The 24,397-nt window shown below is 38.4% G+C and overlaps 2 protein-coding genes across 2 annotated transcripts; both read left to right on the plus strand.

Moving 5' to 3' along the window:
* Positions 1-6,260: 6,260 nt before the first annotated feature.
* iapp (islet amyloid polypeptide) lies at positions 6,261-6,993 on the plus strand. The gene is made up of 3 exons (XM_085376464.1): positions 6,261-6,340; positions 6,589-6,729; positions 6,819-6,993. The coding sequence occupies exons 1-3, from the start codon at positions 6,261-6,263 to the stop codon at positions 6,991-6,993; spliced, it is 396 nt and encodes a 131-aa protein (XP_085232590.1).
* A 5,982-nt stretch (positions 6,994-12,975) lies between these two features.
* pyroxd1 (pyridine nucleotide-disulphide oxidoreductase domain 1) lies at positions 12,976-24,003 on the plus strand. The gene is made up of 13 exons (XM_085376007.1): positions 12,976-13,280; positions 13,372-13,452; positions 13,783-13,902; positions 14,881-15,009; positions 15,441-15,514; positions 15,598-15,794; positions 15,886-15,983; positions 17,744-17,846; positions 17,947-18,059; positions 18,675-18,797; positions 21,354-21,491; positions 21,679-21,768; positions 23,738-24,003. The coding sequence occupies exons 1-13, from the start codon at positions 13,203-13,205 to the stop codon at positions 23,894-23,896; spliced, it is 1,503 nt and encodes a 500-aa protein (XP_085232133.1). The 5' UTR covers positions 12,976-13,202; the 3' UTR covers positions 23,897-24,003.
* Positions 24,004-24,397: the final 394 nt, after the last annotated feature.

The raw sequence follows: 24,397 nt of genomic DNA on the forward strand, positions 1-24,397 counted from the left end.
CTTCAGCTAAAGCTTGCTCTACGAGGGAAATTAACAAGCTTGATGCTGGTTCTGTGGAACTGAAGATGATGCTGTCAACATGCTAATCAATGAAGTAAAGTCAGTACAGTAGACTACAAGCCCTCTGGACGTATAACCAGCATGCTGTATGCAAAAGGGGTTTTATTTTTTGTTTTTATTTTTTTAGGTAATGCTTTAATGTAACGGATTACTTTTTATATCCAGTAATCTTTTAAATTTACATGCTATTTTTAAAAATAATGTTACCCAACACTGGTTATATCACGCTTAATCCTGCGAAGAAAGAGCGCTACCAGTGTCCACATTTGTAGAAACAGTCTCTGGAACAAAAATGGAGTTGTGCTGATGTATGTATATGATCACATGACCGCTTTGCAAGGTCCCAGAGTGAAAAATTTTATAGATTACTTCAACTTCTTGAAAAAAAATGTTCTTTTGTGTAAATAAATGGATGTTTGAATGACTAAAATTATTTTTGCATGTATACACAGTACAGACTTTGAATGGAATGCATTTGTCTATAAATGCAGTCATAGAGATGCAATAAAATTGTGAAACGTTTGGGCATGGCAGCAACACATTCAGAAAGTTTGCCTTCAAAGTAAAAGCCCTGAGGCACAACGTTTACTTTGAAGGCAGTCCATCTCCATTTCTGGTTTGTGACACGATCTTTCAAGGTTTTTTTTTTTTTTTTTACAGCTGGGCTTGTAAGTAGCAAGTATTTGCCTGAAAAATGGGAAAAACCTCAGGGAACCACAGTTCCCTTTCCCTTTTTTATAGATAATATAAAGTCATCTTCTATGTACAATCCCAGTTCCAAAAGGTTAGGACATTTTAAAATGGAAATCAAAACAAAATGCAATGATTTGCAAATTCCATAAACCACAAAAATGCTAGGTCATTTTGAATTTGGTGGCAACAACATGTCTCCAAAAGGGTTAGTTTACCTGACAACAGCTCAGTAACATGATTCTGTATTGTAATAAAAGCAGGTAAGAGAGGCAAAGCTTCTCAAAAGTAAAAAAGGTCAGAGGTTTATCACTATGCAGTAACCAAAAAACAAAAAAAGAGTATCTCCAGATTGTGCAGCAATTTCAGAATAATTTTTCTCAACATGAAATTGTGAGGACTTTAGGACAAGCCTGAAAAAACATATCAGGTGCCTGTGATCTTCAAGTGGCACTGCATTAAAAACAGGCATGATCACTGATCAATGCAGCCCTGTCATGCAAAAAAGAAGCCATAAGTGAACATGATCCAGAAACATTGCTGTTGTCTGTGGACCAAGGCTCATATAAAATGGACCGAGGCAAAATGGAAAACTGTTCTGTGCTGAGACAGGCCGACCCTTGAAATACTTTTTGGAAAACATGGAGCCCAAATACTTCAGACTGAAAAGCAGACTTGTCATTCAGGAGGAATATGTGGAAATGTGTCATGAATGTTGAAAACGTTTTAGAGGAATATATTTTTAACCCTAAGGCCAATTCGAAATTGTATACTGCATTTGTTTCAGTAGCATGGCTTCATAGTAGAAGAGTCTGGATGCTAAACTGGAATGCCTGCAGTCAAGATCTTTTATCAACTGAAAACATGATGAGATGAAAAACATTCCAAACAAGATCAGGAATATTGATACGTTTTAGGGGATGGGGGGTATTTTTAGACTGTACGGTGAGGCTCAAACATCAAGGTGAAGTAGAAAAGACTAGATCACAAATGTAGCTGCTAAATGTGTCTTTGTTTTCACCTGCTGTTTTGACCAGTGTAAAAATCTGTGTGCTTGATTTTGCGTCAGGTGGGAAAAGGTTGAAAAGAAAAAACACTCCAGAGAGGTGTGAGAGAGAGTTGCTGTGTTAAGAGTTGTGTGAAATGTACAACCAGCCTATGCTGTTAAGCTCCGGGCAGCAGGAGAAAATAAAAGTATTTTTAGGTGCAGATCCTCAGTAGGTTTTGTCCCTAAGCTTGAATCTTTCATGTCACATTTGGTCTTTTGAACAACAATTCCTAATCAGATTTAAGTTTAGGCAAAATTGAGGACTTGTTTTGCGCACAGAAGTATGTCTTAAAGTATGTTTCTTCTCATTAGCAGAGATATTTTTACAAATACCACTGAAATATGAGGGTTTCTCTGCACTTATGCACGCTGTCCAAGAAGAAAGAAAACACCAGAATCGTAACTTTATGCATAAGACTGCTTGATGTACAAGAGATATTTAGTAGGAAGGTAAAAATGCATTCACAAAGCAACAAAACAAAACACCTTCCTGACTAAGATGTCATTAATGCAATTAATTCAAAAAACATGCTATTTGGTTTCCATGTAGAGGTAGATGTTGGTGACGTCAAGTGTTTATTTTTATCTGTGGATGCATCACGGGCCAGAGAGTTGACACACACAGGTTTCGTGTGTGAGTGCTCCTCCCTCGAATAAACAAAAGTGATGAAATCATGTGACCAAAGAGTTTTCCCACACCAATCAGGTAATGCATCGTGCCAAACTGCCCATGTGACAGTAGTTAACTACAAACATGGAAACATTTCCAGGCGTCGATGCTCTCAGTGCAAACAAGTCATAGCACTGCGCTGCTGGCACTCCTTGCTTACGTCCGAATGATTCTCCAGTGAGGTTTCATCCCACTTAGATTCAGTGCTACAAGAATACTAATGAACCATGCTGACCATATTTATTGATGCTTACAAGCAGAAATCTCTGCACTAAAAGTGAAAGGGAGAAAAACTGGATTAAACAGGATTTGATGAAGCTTGTGAAGGTTCACTTGGTTTTGTGTGAGCTTTGTTTTTGTGCTAAATCAAACTGTAAGGTTGGACTTCTCGCATGTACAAAATCAATCCAAGGCACCACATGATGACATGACTTGACTCAATGTTTTCCAGGACTTCCATTAAAAAAAAGAAAATTTCTTTTCTCTCTTCTTCCTCAAAAAGTTGTAAATTACCAAAAGTCCTGAGGCACAAAATCTCTGGTATATAGCTAAATCAAGTAATTGTTTTCGGACTCTCACGTGATTATGCATTAATGTAAATAAATCAGTCACAACTTTGAAACTTTGAGCTGATATTGTGCAAAGAAATAATAAAAACCCATGTAGCTGCAGAGGAATCAGAAAAATATCCTGTCACTGTCTCTGCAGTTACCTTTTTTTTTTTTTTTGAAGCTTACAGGAAACTGGCGGAGGTGTTCATCAGACCGCAGTGGGTTTGGGGGTGTTATACGTCCATTAAGAGTGCACTATATGTCTGTTAGCTCAATCTGCGGTGAAAACCACTAGCACTTACCAGCAGCCTGCTGCCTGTGCTGGCATCTCCCCAGTGAGATAGTAGGATGCTCTCTTTGGCTCACCAGTAACAATAACTATGACATTAAGAGTCATGCACTGTTGTTGTGAAACTGATGGTCTTTTTTTTTCTTGCAGTGTTTTATGAGTACATTTTTATGAGATATCTTTCTGTGAAAACCACAGCTCATCAGAATTGTCTATTTGTATTTGCTGCTTATTTTCAGTAGATTTATATAAATGTGTGTTATATTAAAACATACTATATATACAGATTTATAATACATATTACATTACACATTACTTAATAACATGATTATCAGTTCAAAGGGAGGCTGATATTCCCTGATTGTCGATGGGAATTTTTTCACACTATCTGTCTAAGTGCACCTTATCGTTCAGTAGCTTTTAGAACCACCTTTAGCAGCAATAACTTGAAGTAATCATTATCTGTGTGACTTTATCAGTCTCTCACATTCCTGTGGAGGAATTTTGTCTCACTCTTCTGTACAGTGTTGCTTGCGTTCATTGATTTTTGCAGGCATTGATTTATGCACAGCTCTCTCAGCATTTCAGCCAGGTTGAGGTCTGGACTTTGACTGGACCATTGTAACACGTTCATTGACTCTGTGAGTCACTGCAAGGTGCCCAGGTAACGTGGCTGTAAAACAAGCCCAAATCATCACCCCTCCACCGCCATGCTTGAAGGTGGAGGGGTGTTTGTGCTGATATGCTGTGAACACAGTGCTGTGTAGTACGGCCAAACAGCTCCACTTTGGTCTCATTTGCCCAAAGGACATTGTTCTAAAAGTCTTGTGGTTGTTAAGGACACGTTTTCTGTTTAGATGTGGTGATTAAGCGCACAAGTCAGAGAGCAATCTCTCTTGTTCGGTTTTTATCTCAGTAAATAAAACCTCGATCAATCACCTCTTGGATTCCAAGCGATGCATATTGTTTACTTAAAAGAAAACAACTTAATATTTGCTTATACAGTCTTTAGGAAACTAAATAAGAAGATGCAACTACTAGTCTAGTTTTCAACTTGTCACACTGTTGGGTTGTGCGGTTCTAAAGTGTCTCAAATTTTACCATCAATTCATTAATTAATACTGTGTTGCTTGTGACACGTCCCATCAAAATAATGAGGCACCATTTATTATTGATGATAATTCATCTTCACATGTTTTATTCATCGTCGTTGAAGCCCAGAGGAAGGCGCTAAGGCCAGAGTTTGGTGACCTACAGTAAAAGTTCACTACATGTCTCAAGGTAAATAGGAAGACAGCCTGACAGTGTTCTTCTCCCTGGTGTGGGTTTGTGGCGGGTCAGTCCCATCACGGCAGCTGATGACAATAGTGACGACTGTGATGATGAGGATGGTGACGTATGCAGACGTGCGTGTGTTTGTGTCTGTGTACTGTGATTATCTTTCGTTCTTTTTTTTTATTCTGCTCATGTGAATATTAAAGAGTGTACATTACGGTAGAACCGAGTGTTATATGACATGTATAAGACCCGCTTTATTCCCTACCCCACCCTTTTGTAGATGAAAATGCAAGGCTATATTTGGAGAGAGCTGATGTCACAAGTGGTTTGAGCAGAGAGCCTATAACTGTTGCAGTCGGCTTGTGTGACAGTCTGACAAACCTTGGAGAGCTCCAGTAGCAGACTGGGATCTAGCCAAGACTACAGAAAGTGAGTATTTTGTCTTTCCTATGGCTTGGATGTCTTTTTCCCCCACAGGTTTTATTTATAGTTGTTAATGAGGTGCTAGAAGAAACTGACATTTATCTCAGTTTTTATATAGTAACATTTTTCTTTAAAAAATTAAAAAGGGAATATTTTAGTAAGTCTATTTCTTGCATATTTTTTAAGTAAGTAAAAGAGAGGTTAGAAGATTAAGTAAAAGATTGAAATTCACATAGAGCACAGGGAAATGTGTAGATGAAAGCTACATTAAGTTAGATGATTCTGTGGAAATATAACTAAGACTGAAATGTACAAAAACGGAAAAAAAACAAACTATTTATTTAAAAAAAAAATTATGTGTTGTTCTGTAAACAGATGTAACAGTGAGATTGCTGCTACTATTTTCATACGACTAACACAATAAAAGACTTTGTCATCATTTGAACACATATGCAGCTGATTAATTAGTAATGAAATGTTATAAAATGATGTCATTATAATCTAACATTTAAGCTACTCATCAAATTTGGATATATATTACAAAATAATATATTCTTAATTACTTTTACTTCAAAATCAAATCCCGAAAATATTGCACCCTATACTAAAATTGCACATGGTCAGGACATGTTTATATATTTAAAATATATCCAATGTGAATAAAATGATGCGTGCATGTTCAACATTTAAAGCTGGTGCCATTAAATTACCTTAAAGAAACCAGTACTGGCAAATGTACTGTCCTAGTTGAAGTAAAATTCTAAATGAATCCATCCCATATTGTTTTTGCAAAGTCAGCTCAAGTGTTCCTTCAGATTTGCATTTAAAAGCAACTATATTCTAATTATTGTGCTGCACGTTGCTGAAGTTGAAATAATGTCAGCATTTCCAGGAACAACAAGCTTTGTTTTTCAGACTGCTCCTGCTTGAAAATGTCTGCTTGCTCCATTTTATGGTGGAAAAATCCCAGTATCAGATGAGTCGATACCATGGATTTAATTGCTTTTAAAACTATTTCAAAGATTTTTTTAAAAAATGCATTTTTGGCAATCTAACTATAACTTTATTGCATTTTTTTTCAAATATAATTTAACATAGCTTAACACTTATGTTAGACCCTGACATCTATTTTGATGATGTACCTAATTTGTTGGGAATCAGACAAAACTATCACACGTCTCACTGGTTTTCCCTGAAGCACAATAAACAAATGTAACTCCTGTTGTGTTTGCAGGTAATCACGCTTACAGCATGTATCACCTCAGGGTGCCTGTGCTTCTTCTCATGCTGCTTGTGCTGCTGCACTGCATCACCGCTGCCCCAAGCTATAGGTAAGCCAACACATTCAAAGCAGAGAGCCGAGGTGCAGGAGAACTTTGGCTTTCATTTGGCTCAAATGTTGATAATCAAAGATGGAAACCAACTGTGCTCATTTGTGGGGAAAGTGTTTCACTGTGCAGGGAGAAGTGGGGCTGGAGCTAAGTGGCCACTTTCTCTCCTTGTTCTCGGGAGTTGTGGATATCTTCAAGAGCCTATCATCAATGTCAAATGGTTTAGCCCTTTGTCCTCTGTGATTCAGGTACTTCAGTCCCAGCTCATCCAGCGAGCAAGAAAGCGATCTCCCAGATAGCGAAGCCTGGTTGCTTCCCGGGCTAATCTCCAACCCATTTCTCAGCCTCGTGGGTACACGGCCACGAAGGGGGCTCACAGCTATGAACAGGTAGCAGCATTATTGCTTGATTTCATTTTAAAAAAGTTGAAATCTACGAGTATTTTTGTGGTGTTTCTTAATATCTGTGCTTTTCTTAGTCACCATATAGAGAAGAGAAAGTGCAACACAGCCACCTGTGTCACCCAGAGGCTAGCAGACTTCCTGGTCCGTTCCAGTAACACTATTGGTACTGTGTACGCACCAACCAATGTGGGATCTGCCACCTACGGCAAAAGAGGCCTACTGGAGCCTTCAGGCTACGTGAATCTCTAGTGCCAACTGAGGAAACTCCACAGCATTTGCAGCAATCCTCACAGCTCTGATGATATAACCAATCATGTAACAATGATTGTGAGAATGACATATATATAATGATGGCAATGATCACAGACTTTTCTTGATTACTTTCTTAACTTAAGAAACAGTGCCTTTGATTTAAAACATCACTGTATATTTTTTTCTGCCTTTTTGTGTGTTGTGGCTTCATATGTTGTTGCACAATGGCATGATGGGAATAATAATAATAAAAAACAACCAAATGTTAAAGTAATTCATGGGAAATAAAATAAAGGAAAAACATGTAAAGCAATATAAAATAAATGTTATTTGTTGTTTTGATAATAAAATTGTAAAAAAAAAAATATATATATTTATATTTTTTAAAACCTTTATGCATTTTAAGCCACATTATTGTATTAGAGCTGCACGCAGGAGCTGTGAGCTGTTAGCATCCATCTGATGAGTACAGAAAACGTTTTCTTTCAGGAGATGTCCATTAATCAAATAAAAGTATTTCACTTTGATTATGAGCAAACTCTGAAAGTTGCATTGCCACTGGAATAAACTTAAAAATGAAGTAGCCATCCTATTTCACGCAGCTCATTAATTCACCCAGCTCCATAACACCAAGAAATAAACAACTCACGTTTGCCATAACGTCAAGCTTTCATGAGGAACACAGCAGCCAAAGAAACTCAGAGGAAATGCTGATAATTCAGCCCCAAATTCAATCTCATCTTTCACTCTCATCACAAGCAAACGATGGTTCAGCATTTTGAGAATAACACTTGTTCACTTTCTTGCTAGACAAGATAAACACCACTTTCATTTCTGTAAAACAAAAAAGTCGTATATGTTGCTGACGCAAGCAAATGCTCAAGACACACAAAACAGGGGAAGCGGTAGGAACTTCTGAGGGCCTTTTAACACTAAATAATTAGTCTGACTTCCTGGTATTATGAAATGCAGAAGCTTATGAGGTACCATTTTCTTCAAATCATTTTTAGTGCCTGTTATTTGAGTCCATATCAAACCAACTTTGCACATCAATGCCATGAAGACGATGCACCCCAAAGCATCCAAAAAGTACCTTAAGTGGCGTGCTATGAACTCATCGGCCACCGTATTATCTACACCTTCTTAGTCCTTCGTTAAAGCCACTTTTTTTTTCAGGACACTCTTAATTCTTCATGGAAGAGATTCAATGAGTTTCTGGAAACATTCCTTAGAGTTTCAGGCCCATATCGACATGACAGCGTCACACAGTTCCTGTAGATTTGTTAGTTGCACGTCCATGATGTGACTACACCTTTTCACTATACTGTTTAAGTACAGGGAACTCATTGTCAAGTTTGAGATGATTTGTGACATGATGCTGAAAACAGCAATCAGAAGATGGGTACACTGTGGTCATACAGGGACGGACATGACCAGCAACAATAGTCAGACTGTGGTGTATAAATGTTCAGTTGGTACTAAGTGTCCCAAAGTTTGCTACACCATTACAACAACACCAGCCACACTGATACGGGGAAGGATGGATCCATAGTTTGATGTTGCTTACAGCTAATGTCACAGCAAATAATTGAGACTCATTAGACCAGGCAAGTTTATTCCAGTTTTCCAATTTTTGTGATCCTGTGGGAATTCCAGTCTCAGCTGTGACAGAAATAGTACCCGATGTGGTTTCCTGCTGCTGTAGCCCATCTACTTTGTGACTTGATGTGCTGTGCATACATAGATATTCTACTGCATACCTTGGTTATAACAAGTGGTTATTTGAGTTACTGTTCCCTTCCTATCAGCTCGAGGCAGTTTGGCCATTATCTTCATTTTTACCCAGAGAACTGGATGTTTTATATTTTTCAGACCATTCTCTACAAAAATCCTAGAGATGGTTGTTTGGGACCATCCCAAAGATCAGCAGTTTCTGAAATACTCAGACCAGCCTCTCCCGTCCCAACAACCATGCCACTCTCACAGTCACTGTCATATTTATTCTGATGCTCGGTTTGAACTTCAGGAGTAGACTCAGTTGTTGCCATGTGATTTACTGATTAGATATTTGTGTTAAGGAACAGCTGAACAGGTGTAGCAGAGAAAGTGACCAGTGAGTGCAGGTTTATAGTTTTTATATTGTACCTTACTTCAGTATGTAACCTTCAGTATGTAATATTGCACAGTATATACTTCAGGTGACTAATTTGATTTATGCTACAGTGTAATCAGATTCACAGCTCTTCATCATCATCATCATCATCATCATGGCCCTCTTCATTAGGCCGGTTCTGCTTTCTTCACTTTCTCCTTTATAATTTCCCACCTGCTGAGGGAATTAACTAAAGAATGATGTGACATTAAAGATAGATAGATAGATAGATAGATAGATAGATAGATAGATAGATAGATAGATAGATAGATAGATAGATAGATAGATAGATAGATAGATAGATAGATAGATAGATAGATAGATAGATAGATAGATGGATGGCTTAGCTTTCACGTAATCTGTAAATAAATCTCCTCACTTCTTTTTTAAAACTCCTGCTCTGGTGCCTTTCTCTCATGCAGATGTGAAGATACATGAATAGGTAAAGTTCCCCATTCTAAGCTAAGTAAAAGTCTAGTAATTGCCACAAATACTGTATTCCCATATAGTCATGTGTTGCCTTTCTGCAGAGGTTATTCAGGGTAATGAATATCAAGAGGCGACGTATGACGCACAGCATTAACCTCTGTTTGATTAGCAGCGACCCAATCATCTCAGACACTGACATCAACACTCCCATGCACGGTTAGCACCTGCATAAAAGGTTTTTCAAAAATAGAACAAATGCCGGCTTTTGCTGATGAATCCAAAAACAATGCAGCCATTATCCCCCAAACACTCTGACGGTGAATGGGGATCATGTCAAGATCTGTCGATTGCCTCATGTAAAACCACAAATGGCACTGCAACTGCTATCTGCTGCGGGGTTGTTTATCACTGCGGTAATGACGGTTGATGAATGTTTTGATGGAATTTTAGATCTGATTCATGGCCTGGTGACCACATTGATCGGTGGCATTAAAGGTACAGTTGTGTTTCAATATAAACAAGAAGGTTGCTGTGCCACCAAAATTCAAAACAAAGGACTTTAACCTCCTCTCGCTACTAAATTGATTTACATGTCTTTTACAGTAATAAAGGGTCTCTGTAGTGACTAAAATGATTAATTTCTCTGATGCTGAAAGTGTTATTGTTATATATATATATTATATATGTATTATATATGTATATATATGCCAAGAGAGCTTCACAAATTACAGCAAATATAACACATATGAATATCACAAGTAAAGAAAAGAGCAACAAGTTGCACCTCAACCAGATTCTTTGGTAGTCATCAACACACTCCTGGCATTATTCTGGCTGGATATTTGACTACTTTTCAGTTGCCAGGAAGTAACAGTTGGCAGCAATTCAACGAGACAAAGAATTAGACTAGACTGATGCTTTAAGTAGGCATGTGAGGTAATATGGGAAACTCGAGAGTACACAGTTAAAAACTAAACACAGTTAAAACTAAACAGCCATAGTAAGACAAGGGAGCTAAAATCCAATGCATACAAGAGAAGCGCTACCAAAAAATCCCCAAAAAACAGGATGTATGACAAACAGAAAAACACCTACCACAGAGACTAAAATATGACAACATGATTGAGGGAATAAAGGTGAAATAAATGGAAAACTTGAAGCCTAAATTCTAACCTATGAAGAAACTCAAAAGATATTCTTCATAAGCCTGTCGTACAGGAAACCATTAATCTGAGTTATTATTGGTTTTTCACATACTGCTTTTGCAGTTAAATGAGCAGCTTTTGGCTTAATTGGTGTTAAATAAATAATAACATGGTCTAACAGGTCATGTTCTGTAGTTTATCTGAGGTTGTAGTCTTCACATTTTTAAGATCTAATAAGGAATAGATTATTTGTCTTATGCCCTGAAACATAAACCATTAAAACTAAAGGACTGACTGTATATAACCAGAAAGAATGTAAGCTTCATTAATATGTAATATAATGAAATAACGATGCAAATATTATTAATAATAATAACAATAAGAAGAAGAATTATTGATGAACAACAATAAGACAGAGGGTCATTTTATCCAGAGACCAGGCGAGCTACACTTAAGGCCAGTGTAGCATCACTTCTCTTAATAATATCTGAATGTAATCCAAAATATTAATACAAGCTGGTTGTTTCGAGCTGTTTGAGCCTTTTCTCTGAGTTTCTTAAAGAATGTTTCAAGAATTTGTATCTTCAAATGGGGACTTACGTGGACACATACATGTTGCATAAGAGATCTTCATTATATTATATATTATTTATTTGCAATCACAAAAAACAGGGTACAAAACTCAGTCTGTCTCCAAACAATGACCTCCACCCTGTTTCAGTGCTATGGACAGATCTCTTCTGAACAAAACAAACAGTGCTGTCCTTGGTTCTGAAATCTGAAACAACACCCTTTATTGTTGTTGATTTTAATTTTGTTATTGCTTCTTTGACTGTGTTTCTATTTACACAAAAAGATTAAACAGAGAGGTAAAAAAATATGGACGCAAACACTAACAATTAAACGGGGAAGTAAAATGTATCCAATAGTACTGAGCAAAAATTTTGAGGCACCCCATATTTCTTTACATGTTGCACAGAAAATTAGAAACATTTATTGAAACATGTCCAAACATAAATGAAAATACAGTACATCTGCTCTAGTTTTTTGGGCCTGTCACTACTTCTTTTCTTTTCTTCCGTTTGCCCAGCTTTCCCCTCCCTTTAAGAGCATATCTCAGGACACCATGCTGAGATATGCACGTTTCTGTCTAAAAGCTAAAAAAAAAAAAAAAAAAAAAAAAGGAATACGTTTTTGAGACTAGCTGATAGCAACAGTGCTGCTAATACGAACTAGTTCTTTGTTGTTATGTGTAGACACAACACTGGTTCATTCCTCGAGTTAGGTGACTTTTTATTTTACATTTGAATGATTCATTGTGGTGTGGTGCTTAACAAACAAACACATCTTCTGAAGACGGTCAGCTATGAGTGAAAAAAAAAAAATTTCCAAAGAAAAACTTCTGATGAACTATTACTCAAGACCACTAAAAAAATTACAAGGAAGTAGGGTAACATAGTAACAAAATTAAGAAGTTTGCACATTACTGTATGTACAAGACATTTTGTGATCCATAGCTAATTCGTATATAGCACACAAAACATTAGGTAGTAAGCAGAAACAATGACTACAAGGCTACGGTATTTCTAAATCTAACCCACTGTTATTAGAAGACTAAAATTTAAATGATTAAATGTTTAATCTGTCCTGCTTCTTAGTCAACCATACCTTTGTTTAGGCACAAACATATATTTTCGTTCCTGGAAAATATTCATGGCTCTTTAGGAATTAGATGTCACAAGCACACGTCGATGAAATAAAGCAAAGAAAAAAAATATCTAAATTCTAGATGTACGCGTTTCATAGGTTTTCCTGTCGCTTGCCGTCGCTACGCATAAACACGGAAGTTACAATACTGTGGCCGTGTTGCATTCGTAAACACCCGAAAATCGGAATTCCTCTTCTCCAACCCAGAGAAATGTCAAAATATGGTAAGATTACTTAACTGTGACTTCCACCTTACGTAAAATCCAAACAAAATAGCACCTTAAAAGTTAACCATACTTTCTCTATCTATATCGATTTTAGCTGTCTAACAGTCCTTTAAATCTGTTAAATTAGAATCAAAGTTCATTCATTTCATAATATTTCACTGAACTTTTTCACTAATGGCTTTTAAGACAGTTGCTCACTTAACTCCAAGTGGATTCAGTTTCATATTTGTAAAATGTTAAGCGTGCGGAGGTCGTAAATGATGTCTTTTTAATTTTAAAATTTCTAATTTCCGAGGCTTTCTAAACGCAGCATCAGTCTCATGTGTGCTAAATCAACCTCGCTTCTTCGAGAATAACTTTAAAGTATTTTTGATATTTCAGCCCGACAGCCAGTTGGGCTTCCACGTTTCTAATGTGTGCAGACGTCTCCTCGTTATGGCGGAAAGTGTCCGAGAAATCTTTTGACTGTTAAAACAAATTTAGGCGTCTTCAGAATACTAAGGGTCTGGTTTTAGCTAGGTTCTGTTAGCTGATCATTTCAGAAGAATGGAAAATAAAAAAGAGAAAACGTTTCAGTTCGTGGTCGTGGGGGGTGGCATCGCTGGCGTGACATGTGTGGAGCAGGTGAAATGAGATGAATGGCATGTAAAAGCTTTGCTAGTACAATGCGTGTGCCATGTAGCTACTTAACGTACATGTTAATCTACATTGACAGCTGTCGTCCCAGATTCCGTCCGCTGACGTGGCTCTGATAACTGCAGGTCCCCACATCAAGGCAGTGACCAACTACAAGCAGGTCAGAGGGACATTGATGACGATGATGGTGGCGGTAGCTCAGTGGGAGCTTCATCTCTGACAGAGTTATGGATTTGTTCTCACAAACTCCCACGTTACAAATGCATGCGCTCATGTATTTTAAGTCATCAACTGTATTAAAAAAAAGAAATAATCAGTATTTCATTATGATGATTCATTATGATTCACATACAAGCTGCCTTTAAAAACATAATATGATCATCATGGACACACTGTATTTTACTGTTCGGGTTTGACTATCAACAGGCTATCTTATCACTTCTCTGAATGGCTTTTAATGCTGTAATTTTCCACTGTCCTCCTTTCAAAGGTGTCCAGGACACTGGAAGAGTTTGACGTGGAGGAGCAACCATCTAGTGTTCTGGAAGAAAAATTCCCCAACCTTACTATCATCCATTCTGCTGTTAAATCACTCCACACAAAGTCACATGTAAGGTTTGGCCGCATGTAGGATGCATATGTGACAGCAAAGGCCACACATGTTGTTTACTTACTGTAATTATAGCAGAGTGCAAACTGATTTCATGCAACAAGCACTTTACTATTAACTGTGTACTATTGCCACCTTGTGGACATATGGTGGGCAGGTTCCATGGAACAAGAATGAGATTATTGTTGCAGTACAATAGTGAATTTCACTATAATGAACGGTGCCTCCTTTAGCTTATCCATTACGCTGCATCATTCTTTAGGAAAACAGAGGAGATGGTGCGTCCTCTGTCTCATGAAAATAAATGATCAACATAACAGTCAAGAGACTGCGTTTTATATCATAACTTGCAAATATGCAAGTAATTTTTTAAATGTGGTAATTGAAATATAAATGTTACGCAATGTTGTTATAGTTTGCCTGATATGAAAGTTTGCTGCTTTCCTTGAAGCACTTCGTTACGAGTTTAGTGACATGTCTCGTAATCAAAGATAATGAGCCAAATCAAAGCTCAAAGTGAAGTGAAGGTTGTCGTGCAGGTCAGTCTGTACTGGTTGTGCCTTCATTTTAGACGTCAGCTTTTAGGATTATCAATAATTAATTTGACTTGAGAGGTGCTGAGAGCTTTAATAAAGGTGAGTGTAGCAGATCTTCAGCTGGAAAAGAAAACTGTGTTATGGCCTGCATAACACAACACAAAAAGAACATGGGGCGAAGGATTAAGGATGAGATTTGGTTTGATGAGATTTTTTCTTACATTGCAACCCCTTCTCAGGGATTTGCGTCTCCTCCTGGATCGTAAATTAAGATCTTTTGTGTGTTAGGCAAATGTGTTAAATGCTTACAAGGCTAGGAGGATTAAAAGATGACCTTTATGTTTAAATCACACCTTTTTTCAAGAAACTGAGGTTGTGAGATAAAACGGTTAAAGCTCACAATTGATTGCCATTTCCCATGTAATGCTCCTCTCTTCGTCAGTGTGTGGAAACTGCAGATGGCCGGGTTTTTGGTTACAAGAAGCTGTGTATCTGCAGCGGTGCCAGACCCAAGCTGCTAACCCAGGACAACCCTTACGTGCTGGGGATACGGGACACAGATAGTGCTCAGGTACAAGCCAAATCTTCTGGATGTTTGTGTAGCTAGTAGCATGTGGGTCTGAAATTCCTGAGGAAACTAACCTCATAAGACTTTCATAGTAACACCAAACAGTTTGTCCAAAGAAAACAGCTTGACTGCTTGTCCTTGTATTTTAGTCCCTCTTCTCTGGTCTTCATTAAGGTGATATTACTTAACTGGATGTGGCATTAGCGACTAATTACCAGTCTACTAACCCTTTGAGCTCCTGTACAATTAAACAGTGTTTGAATTTCAGCTATTACAGCTTCTGTAAGATCTTATTGGTTTCACTGAACAAAAAAAGGGTGTTTGTGTATTTTCTACATCTGCATTAGTTGCACATAGTCTGTCTGTAAATGATTGTGTTTTATTAATAACCTTTAAACATAGATGTGTCACTAGTTTTCTTTGTTCTTTTAAAGGAGTTTCAGAAGAGGTTATCCAAAGCTAAGAGGATTGTTATTGTTGGGAATGGAGGAATTGCCTTGGAATTAGTGTAAGTCTGCTGTAGCCAGAATGCCATTTGAGCCCACAGTTATTCATGCTTTACTGAGTACTTGTGAACTTTGTGATCTTTAGGTATGAGGTGGAAGGCTGTGAGGTGATCTGGGCGGTAAAGGACAAGGCCATAGGAAACACATTCTTTGACGCAGGAGCAGCACAATTCCTCATCCCATCGCTTGAGGCCGACAAACCCCAGGCAGCTGCCCCCTGTAAGAGGCCTCGCTTCACTACAGAGGAAGCAGCTCCCGGAGGCTCACACATCTTCACAGCAGGTTCTTTCTTTTCCTTCCTGTTCTACACTTCTGCTCTTCTCTCCTTTAGTACAGAAAAAAGTATATAAAGCAAATGTTTGTCTTCTCTCAGATAGAAGCTCACAAGCGTACGGTCACGGTCCTACGGATTCTGGAAGTGCCCTGGGTCCTGACTGGCATGAAGGAATAGCTCTTCGAGGAGCAGAGCAGGTGAGATCCTGTATGCGTGGTTGAAGTCTGTGGGGAGTAAAAAAAAAGGCTAATGTTCTGTTTGAACAAGGTCCTAAAATGTCTTACATGTTCTGTTTCTGTGGTAGTTGAATTTTTAGAATGTGTTTTTAACTTAAAAACAGTACAGTTAATTTGGGAAATTAGTTTTGTGATCTTTATCTAAATGCATGTCACTTCCTCTGTGTTGTTCCGCCTTTCTAAGATACCTATTGTTATATTTTGCAGTGCAGCTAAATGGGTTCACACCCTAACGCCCATTAACTTAATAGCATAGCTGCGGGTACCTTCTGTTGGTTCATTATCAGATTCATAGTATCAAAATCCCTCTTGAACCTTATCTTGCTACTCAACAGCTATAATGGAAAAACATTTTTTATTTTAGTAGTTAAGTTAATGTCATTGAACTGCAAGTGTAGAAAGTCAAATGTGATTAAACAAGGATTAAAACATTTTGCTAACATTGCAAATAAGGTTTAAAAAGCTTTTTCACCCAGGTTATACTTCTTTTCCAGTCATGCTGACCACTCAGTTTTAACTGTGCATTCATAATGTACTTTATTCTAAAAGCTTTATCTGACTGTCGTGGCCTGTTTAAAATCATCAGTTAACCAATCATGTAAATCTTTTGACTCCTCCAACAGTCAAATGGCACATAGACAACATGCAAATTCTACACACACAGGCCCAGTGATAACCACTATGAGATGTTACAGAACTCTTCCCATAAATTTCTATTCAGGTTTGTTTCAGTGCCATGTCTCCTCATTATACAGTCACAGTCAAAAGAAAGTACACCGTCTGTCAGATCTAAGATTTTACATATCAGGTCACAAAATTGCATAAATACAGACCTAAAAGCCCAGACCTACAAACTGCCAAAACCCCTGCTTTTAGAAAGGTGCTCACACTTGCTGATGATGAGTTAATCATCTGCATTTGATCAGCAGCACCTGACTGCTGCTTACCCTCTTAAATCATACGGAAGCAGTAAGCAGTGGTGTTCCACACACTAGTTTTGTGTTTCATGTGATCGCGTATTTAACTAATTCTAAGATCTGCTCAGATGATTTTTAATCTGTCTTGATATGTCGAACCTTAAACCTAAAAGAGGGTTTCTTTTTACTGTGACTGTACAGTAAAATCTCTAACAGATGATGTAAGGTTGTTTGTTTCAGACATGGCAAAAATGCAGTGAGAGAAATGGGGAAGTGGTTATTTCCACTTCGGCACACAAAAATAACGTAGGCTGTGGTGGTGAGGCAGCACAGAATTACTGCTAACCTCGTTCACAACTACACGAAATGCTGAACAAGCGGACAATCTAAAAGTTTAACAGTATTAGGTTCTAAAGTTGCTTTTTGCTTCTTTTTAACATTGTTTTACTAACCATTTCAACCTGGTTGCAATAATACTAGCCTCATAAGGCTGAAATTAATGGTTGTAGCTTATGTAAAAATTTTTAAAAAATCTTCAAAATACAGACTTTTTGGATTACTAGACTCAGTGAGTCCCTGGGTTAGCAACACAACAATAATTTGTCTGACCATCAGTCACAAATCCACACTTACTTTACTGGCAGGGATTAAATATCAAATAATGTGTTGTATGGCTCACTGCAGTGTTTAATGGTAGGAGACACATTTAGTAGTTTATAAAAGCCTGAGTGTAGCACACAGTTTATCCTGTCATACTGTCCTCCTGTTCTGATGAATCCCCTCACACTGCTGGCATTTGCTCAGGTGTCCCACAGAGTTTCAGTGGAGTACCAGTGTGAGGTGGAAAAGATCTTCACCTGTGAGGAGCTTCATAAATCCCCAGAGCAAACACTAAGAACTGAGTGTGGTGAGGATTAAATTTACTGCTCTGTGTTTTTCTCTAACCCTGCTCCTTTCTTGCTCACTTTTTTGTTTGTTTTTTTACACTCTGCCCTTTGTCTGAGTAGGAGACTGGCCAGTTTACGTCCGGCTGACTAATGCCCAGACATTTGGCTGCGATTTTGTTGTCAGCGCCACAGGTGTCGTTCCAAACACTGAGCCCTTTCTCCAAGGCAACACGGTAAGAAAACTCATCCATATGCAAAGTGGAAATTCCTAGTGACTCTGCCAGAGCTTCCAGGCTTTGGGAACGTTGTTGTTTTGCATTATTATTAAATGCGTTCGTGCCATTTGTCATTCATCGTACGGTCATGCGTCTGGCCAGTACCGTGTTAGATTTTACCAAAAGTTGTTGAGCTGCACACAGTTTCATGACTGTATCTGCTATGCTACATTAAATACTCATGTTCCCACATAAAGTGCCTTTTCCCTCTTGATTCCCAAGTGTTTTCAGCCTCACTAATAGTACACACTCTACCTCTTCTCGTGTCTGCTCACTTCGATGTAATGTTCAGTGTTTTGCAAGGCAAATTGCATGAGACCTACTTGTACGGCTTATCTGTTTTTGTAAGTGGAAATGTGGTTTTAATGCCTCTAGATGTCAGTAAAGCATAGGTGAGCTTTTTCATTACTCTGGTTTTTCAGCCTGTGTAAAGCTGCTGGATTTCCAGCAAAGTGCCACTGCATCAAAGTTAGTGTAAAGTCTACAGCAACCACTCTGATTTACTTATATGTACTACATCTTCCTTTGTTTTGTTTTTTTATTACTGGTGCTGATCATTTCTCTGTGTGAAAGTTTGTGGTTGCAGACGATGGCGGCCTACAAGTAGATGATCACATGATGACATCCGAGGCAGATGTGTACGCTGCAGGTGACGTGTGCACTGCGTGCTGGGAGCAGAGCCCTCTGTGGCAGCAGGTAAAAAAACAGTCAGTTAATCTACAGTGCAGCATTTTTGTCCTTTAAACATTACGTACTGCTCATGTCGTTTAAGTAATCCAGTGTAAAAATTAGAAAAAGTAGCGTACCATGTGTTTCCTGATTTTTGACTTAAAACAAAATTATAATGCCAAGCAACTGTTTCTGTTTTAAGCAGCTTCTATATGTGGAAAACAATTAAAAGTTAGATAATTAGATATATTAGCTTATGCCAGGGCAAAGCATCCATCTGTCCATCCGCAAGTCATAGGAATTGCTACTTCTGGACACAATGAGCAGCTAATCATCTTAATTGTGCTCAAGGTCAAGATTGAGATCTTATGGGTCATTTTACAGGCACAGTTTTCACAACACTCACTACTCCTTCTAGACAATTGGACAGATTTTAGTGAAACAAGATTAGTTTGTCCCAGATATGACTGTTTGCAAGGCTTCTTTATATTCAATTCAATTCAATTCAATTTTATTTATATAGCGCCAAATCACAAGAAAAGTCGCCTCAAGGCGCTTCATAGATACAGAGAAAAACCCAACAATTATGACCCCCTATGAGCAAGCACTTTGGCGACAGTGGGAAGGAAAAACTCCCTTTTAACAGGAAGAAACCTCCAGCAGAACCAGGCTCAGGGAGGGGCGGGGCCATCTGCTGCGACCGGTTGGGGAGAGAGAAGGAAGACAGGATAAAGACATGCTGTGGAAGAGAGACAGAGGTTAATAACAGATATGATTCAATGCAGAGAGGTCTATTAACACATAGTGAGTGAGAAAGGTGACTGGAAAGGAAAAACTCAATGCATCATGGGAATCCCCGGCAGCCTACGTCTATTGCAGCATAACTAAGGGAGGATTCAGGGTCACCTGGTCCAGCCCTAACTATATGCTTTAGCAAAAAGGAAAGTTTGAAGCCTAATCTTAAAACTAGAGATAGTGTCTGTCTCCTGAATCCAAACTGGAAGCTGGTTCGACAGAAGAGGGGCCTGAAAACTGAAGGCTCTGCCTCCCATTCTACTTTTAAATACTCTAGGAACAACAAGTAGGCCTGCAGAGCGAGAGCGAACTGCTCTAATAGGGTGATATGGTACTACAAGGTCATTAAGATAAGATGGGGCCTGATTATTTAAGGCCTTGTATGTGAGGAGCAGGATTTTGAATTCTGGATTTAACAGGAGCCAATGAAGGGAAGCGAAAACAGGAGAAATCTGCTCTCTCTTTCTCGTCCCTGTCAGGACTCTTGCTGCAGCATTTTGGATTAACTGAAGGCTTTCAGGGAGTTTTTTGGACATCCTGATAATAATGAATTACAGTCGTCCAGCCTGGAAGTAATAAATGCATGAACTAGTTTTTCAGCGTCACTCTGAGACAGGATATTTCAAATTTTAGAGATGTTGCGCAAATGGAAGAACACAGTCTTACATATTTGTTTAATATGTGCGTTGAAGGACATGTCTTGGTGAAAAATGACTCCAAGGTTCCTCACAGTGTTACTAGAGGCCAAGGTAATGCCATCCAGAGTAAGAATCTGGTTAGATACCATATTTCTAAGATTTTCAGGGCCGAGTACAATAACCTCAGTTTGATCTGAATTTAGAAACAGAAAGTTAGCGGCCATCCAGGTCTTTATGTCTTTAAGACATTCCTGCAGTTTAACTAATTGGTGTGTGTTATCTGGCTTCATGGACAGATAGAGCTGGGTGTCATCTGCATAGCAGTGTAAATGTATGCTATGTCTTCTAATGATGCTGCCTAGGGGAAGCATGTATAATGTAAACAGAATTGGTCCTAGCATTGAACCCTGTGGAACTCCATAATTAACCTCAGTGTGTGAAGAGGACTCCCCATTTACATGCACAAATTGGAGTCTATTAGATAGATATGATACAATATCCCCGTGCATTTGAATTCTCAGTAGTTTGTACAATACAACAAAACGTTTCCATTTCTTTCTGTGAAACAAGCTGTGAAACTGTGATAGATGTGAGTTTTAATCGACACTGAAAGGTGTCAGTTTAGACCCAGCGTGCCAGCAGTAATTCAGTTCGCTGACTTAACGACAAGTTTAATGACAAATGGTTTGAGAAAGCGCACGCTTGAACAGGCTTACAAAGCTAACGGCACTGCATGGTGAAGGTGTTTCAAACTTTAAACAAATGAGATTAGGAGAGATTATTTAAGAAAATAATTATATCTGGATTTTATTTTTTAAATTAAGAAGCATTTGTCAGTATTTTTAAACTCATTACTTTACTTTGGAAATTTTTTTCTCCTTTTTTCTCCTCACGGTGTATTTTATTTTGTTAGTTTAATCTTAGAAAATGTTTAATTCTGCTTTTTTATGGCTGTAGTCATCCTGTAAAACATGATCGCATACATTCACATAAAGATTTTTTGCTAAAAAGAAAAGTAGGCTGTAACGTTTCATACACCATGTTACGTAAAGACACTTTGCGCAGTGTTAGAAAAGTGTGGAGAGCAGCTGTCATATTTGCACTGTCATGCATATTTGAATGTAACACTGTGTATGTGTTGTGTGTACAGATGCGTTTATGGACGCAAGCTCGTCAGATGGGTTGGTATGCAGGCCGTTGCATGGCAGCACACATCCTGTCAGAACCAGTGGAGCTGGACTTCTGCTTTGAACTCTTCTCACATATTACTAAATTCTTCAACTACAAGGTAAGAGATGTTTTACTAAAGTGCAGCAAAGTTATTTAAATGATAACTAATAGGTTAAACATCAACTATGCAAAGTGGAAAGGTTTTCATTCTTTTCAAGGTGATTTCACAGGGCCGCATGGTTTTAGCCTCAAGGTTGATTCACAGTGCTTTTTAAAAAACATGTCTCCTTCTGATTATTCCACAGGTGGTCCTACTGGGAAAGTTTAATAGTCAAGGGCTTGGGCCAGACCATGAGCTGCTGGTACGCTGCACTAAAGGCCAGGAGTATGTCAAGGTGAAACTGCAGGGATAAACAATGTGATGACAGTAAATGGTAAAAGGACTGGTACTTACAGTGCTGTGAAAATGTATTTGCCCCCTTTCTGAATTTTTACTTATTTATTTTGACATATTTATCAAACTTACATGTTTCAGATCATCACACAAATTGTATCAGACAAATATAACCCGAGCACGAACAGACACATCCTGAAGTTTGCTGATGACACAGTGATCGTCAGTCTTCTGGTGGGGGACGAGTCAGGCCATGGGCAGATTGTAGATGATTTTGTGGATTGGTGTGATGAGTCCTTCCTTTCACTAAATGTGTCAAAAACTAAAGACATGATTATTGATTTTAGGAAGTCCTCTTATAGCTCATCCCCTACTATCATTAGAACTGCTGATATTGGGATCGTTGAGAGTTATAAATATCTAGGTGTGGTACTTGACCATAAACTGTGTTTTGAATCTCATGCTGATGCCACTCGTTTTAGAGTACCTCTGAGGAAGACCAAAAGACTCAAGGCTTCTTTTGTCCCTACTGCATCCTGTCTCCTACATGGCATATAACCGTCCTGGGATTTTCTATTACTATTATTGTCATTTTATATTATGTTTTGTTTACTTTTATCCTGCTGCTAAACTAATTTCCCTTTTGGGACAATAAAGAATTTGAATTGAATTGAATGTATTAATGGCTATCCCTGCCATTATCTCACTGGAGTGGAGTCCTAAACCCTTAGAAAATAAAACCTTGCATTATTGCCCTTCCCAAACTGACAGATGTTAAAGACTTTCTCTCATCTGTTCTTGAGTGTTTTAGATTGTGACATGATGTGTTGTTTTTGAGAACTTCAGCCTACATCATGGCAAACAACATCTTGTTTCAACAGGTCTGACAGTAAACAAACCTGGGTGTAGCTTGTGAAAGTTAACTCAGCTTTTGAAAACTATGTCATGGCTTAACAAGGGCGGGACAAAAGCATTTTTCACACAGGGCCAGGTAGCTTTGGATAGCTTCATAGTCATCATTTAAAAGCTGCATTTTGTATACACTATCTACAAATGGAGTTCCAAGGTGAAAACTGCTGTCGAAAACGGCTCATCTCACATTTTTCAAAAAACATCTTGATGATTCCCAAGACTTTTGGGAAAATATTCTGTGGAATGGAGAGACAAAAGTTTAACTTTTTGGAAGGCTTGAGTCCCGTTCCATCTGGCGTACAGCTAATACAGCATTTGATAAAGAGACAATGATACCTCCAGTCAAACATGGTGGTGGTAGTGTGATGGTCGAGGACTGCTTTGCTGCTTTAGGACGACTCGCTGTAATTGATGGAAACATGAATTTTTTTTCTTCTCACAAAATCCTGAAGCTCAAGCACACTTTGGTTATGCTGCAGGTCAATTATCCAAAACACCAGCATGTCCACCTCTGAATAGCTTAGAGCAGGGGTGTCCAACTCCAGGCCTCAAGGGCCGGTGTCCTGCAGGTTTTAGATGTGTCCTTAATCCAACACCGCTGATTTAAATGGCTAAATTACCTCCTTAACATTAAGGTCTCCAGAGGCCTGGTAACTAACTAATCATTTGATTCAGGTGTGTTGACCCAGGGTGATATCTAAAACTTGCAGGGCACCAGCCCTTGAGGCCTGAAGTTGGACACCCCTGGATTAGAGAGAAAAACAAAATAGAGGTTTTGGAGTGGCCTTGTCAAAATCCAGGCTTGTATCAGACTGACGACCTTAGCACAGTGCTGAAGGGAGGGCTTTAAAGTTGCCTGTACTGAAGCGTGCATGCACATGCAGAAATACTTTTTCACAGCATTGTAACTTCTTCAGTCTTCAAAATTAAAATCACCAAAGGCTAATCTGGAACCCAGAAATCAATGGGAGCTGCCAGGGTGTCTTTGTCTTTTGTATACAGTCTTTAGCTAATATCAATATTTTGTCCATCTCATTGCAATTAAATGTTTGTTCCAGGTTGTTCTCAGTGGAGGGAGGATGGTGGGAGCAGTGCTTATTGGAGAAACAGACCTGGAAGAAACATTTGAAAACCTGATACTCAACCAGATGGATCTGACGCCATATGGAGAAGAATTGCTTAACCCTGACATTGACATAGAAGACTACTTCGACTGAGCTCTGCTGGAGAGTTTGAACAATGGCAATTAGCTGTGTGAAAGAAAGATTATGTTTGCAATAGTAAATGAAATTATTTATTTTTGCTTTAAATAAAAAAAATTCTAAACCACATGCACTAAATTGTTGGTTGAAATATGTATTAGGTAAAAGTATTTTTGTAGCAGTATATACAATACCGTGCAAGTCTTGAGCCATCCCCCATTTCTTCAGAGTTCAGCAATTTATTGAAAAGTGCAAACAGACGTGGACATTTGCACAAGCTTGAAAGTCAATATTTGGTATGACCACCTTTATTCTTCAACACAGCCTGAACTCTCTTAGGCGACATTTCTTGTCATTTCTTTAAGCAGTCTTCAGGAATAGTTCTCTAGGCATCTTGAATGATATTCAAAGCTCTTCGTTGGATATTGGCTGTCTCTTGTTCTGTTCTCTGTTAAGATGAACACACACTCAGTAATATTGAAGCCCAGGCTTTGTGGAGGCCAGTCCATGACTGAT

Source organism: Diplotaxodon limnothrissa, linkage group LG17 (assembly GCF_057381915.1).
Source record: "Diplotaxodon limnothrissa isolate DT_005_m linkage group LG17, D_limnothrissa_male_GT1.1, whole genome shotgun sequence".
In the NCBI taxonomy this organism is placed as follows: Eukaryota; Metazoa; Chordata; class Actinopteri; order Cichliformes; family Cichlidae; genus Diplotaxodon; species Diplotaxodon limnothrissa.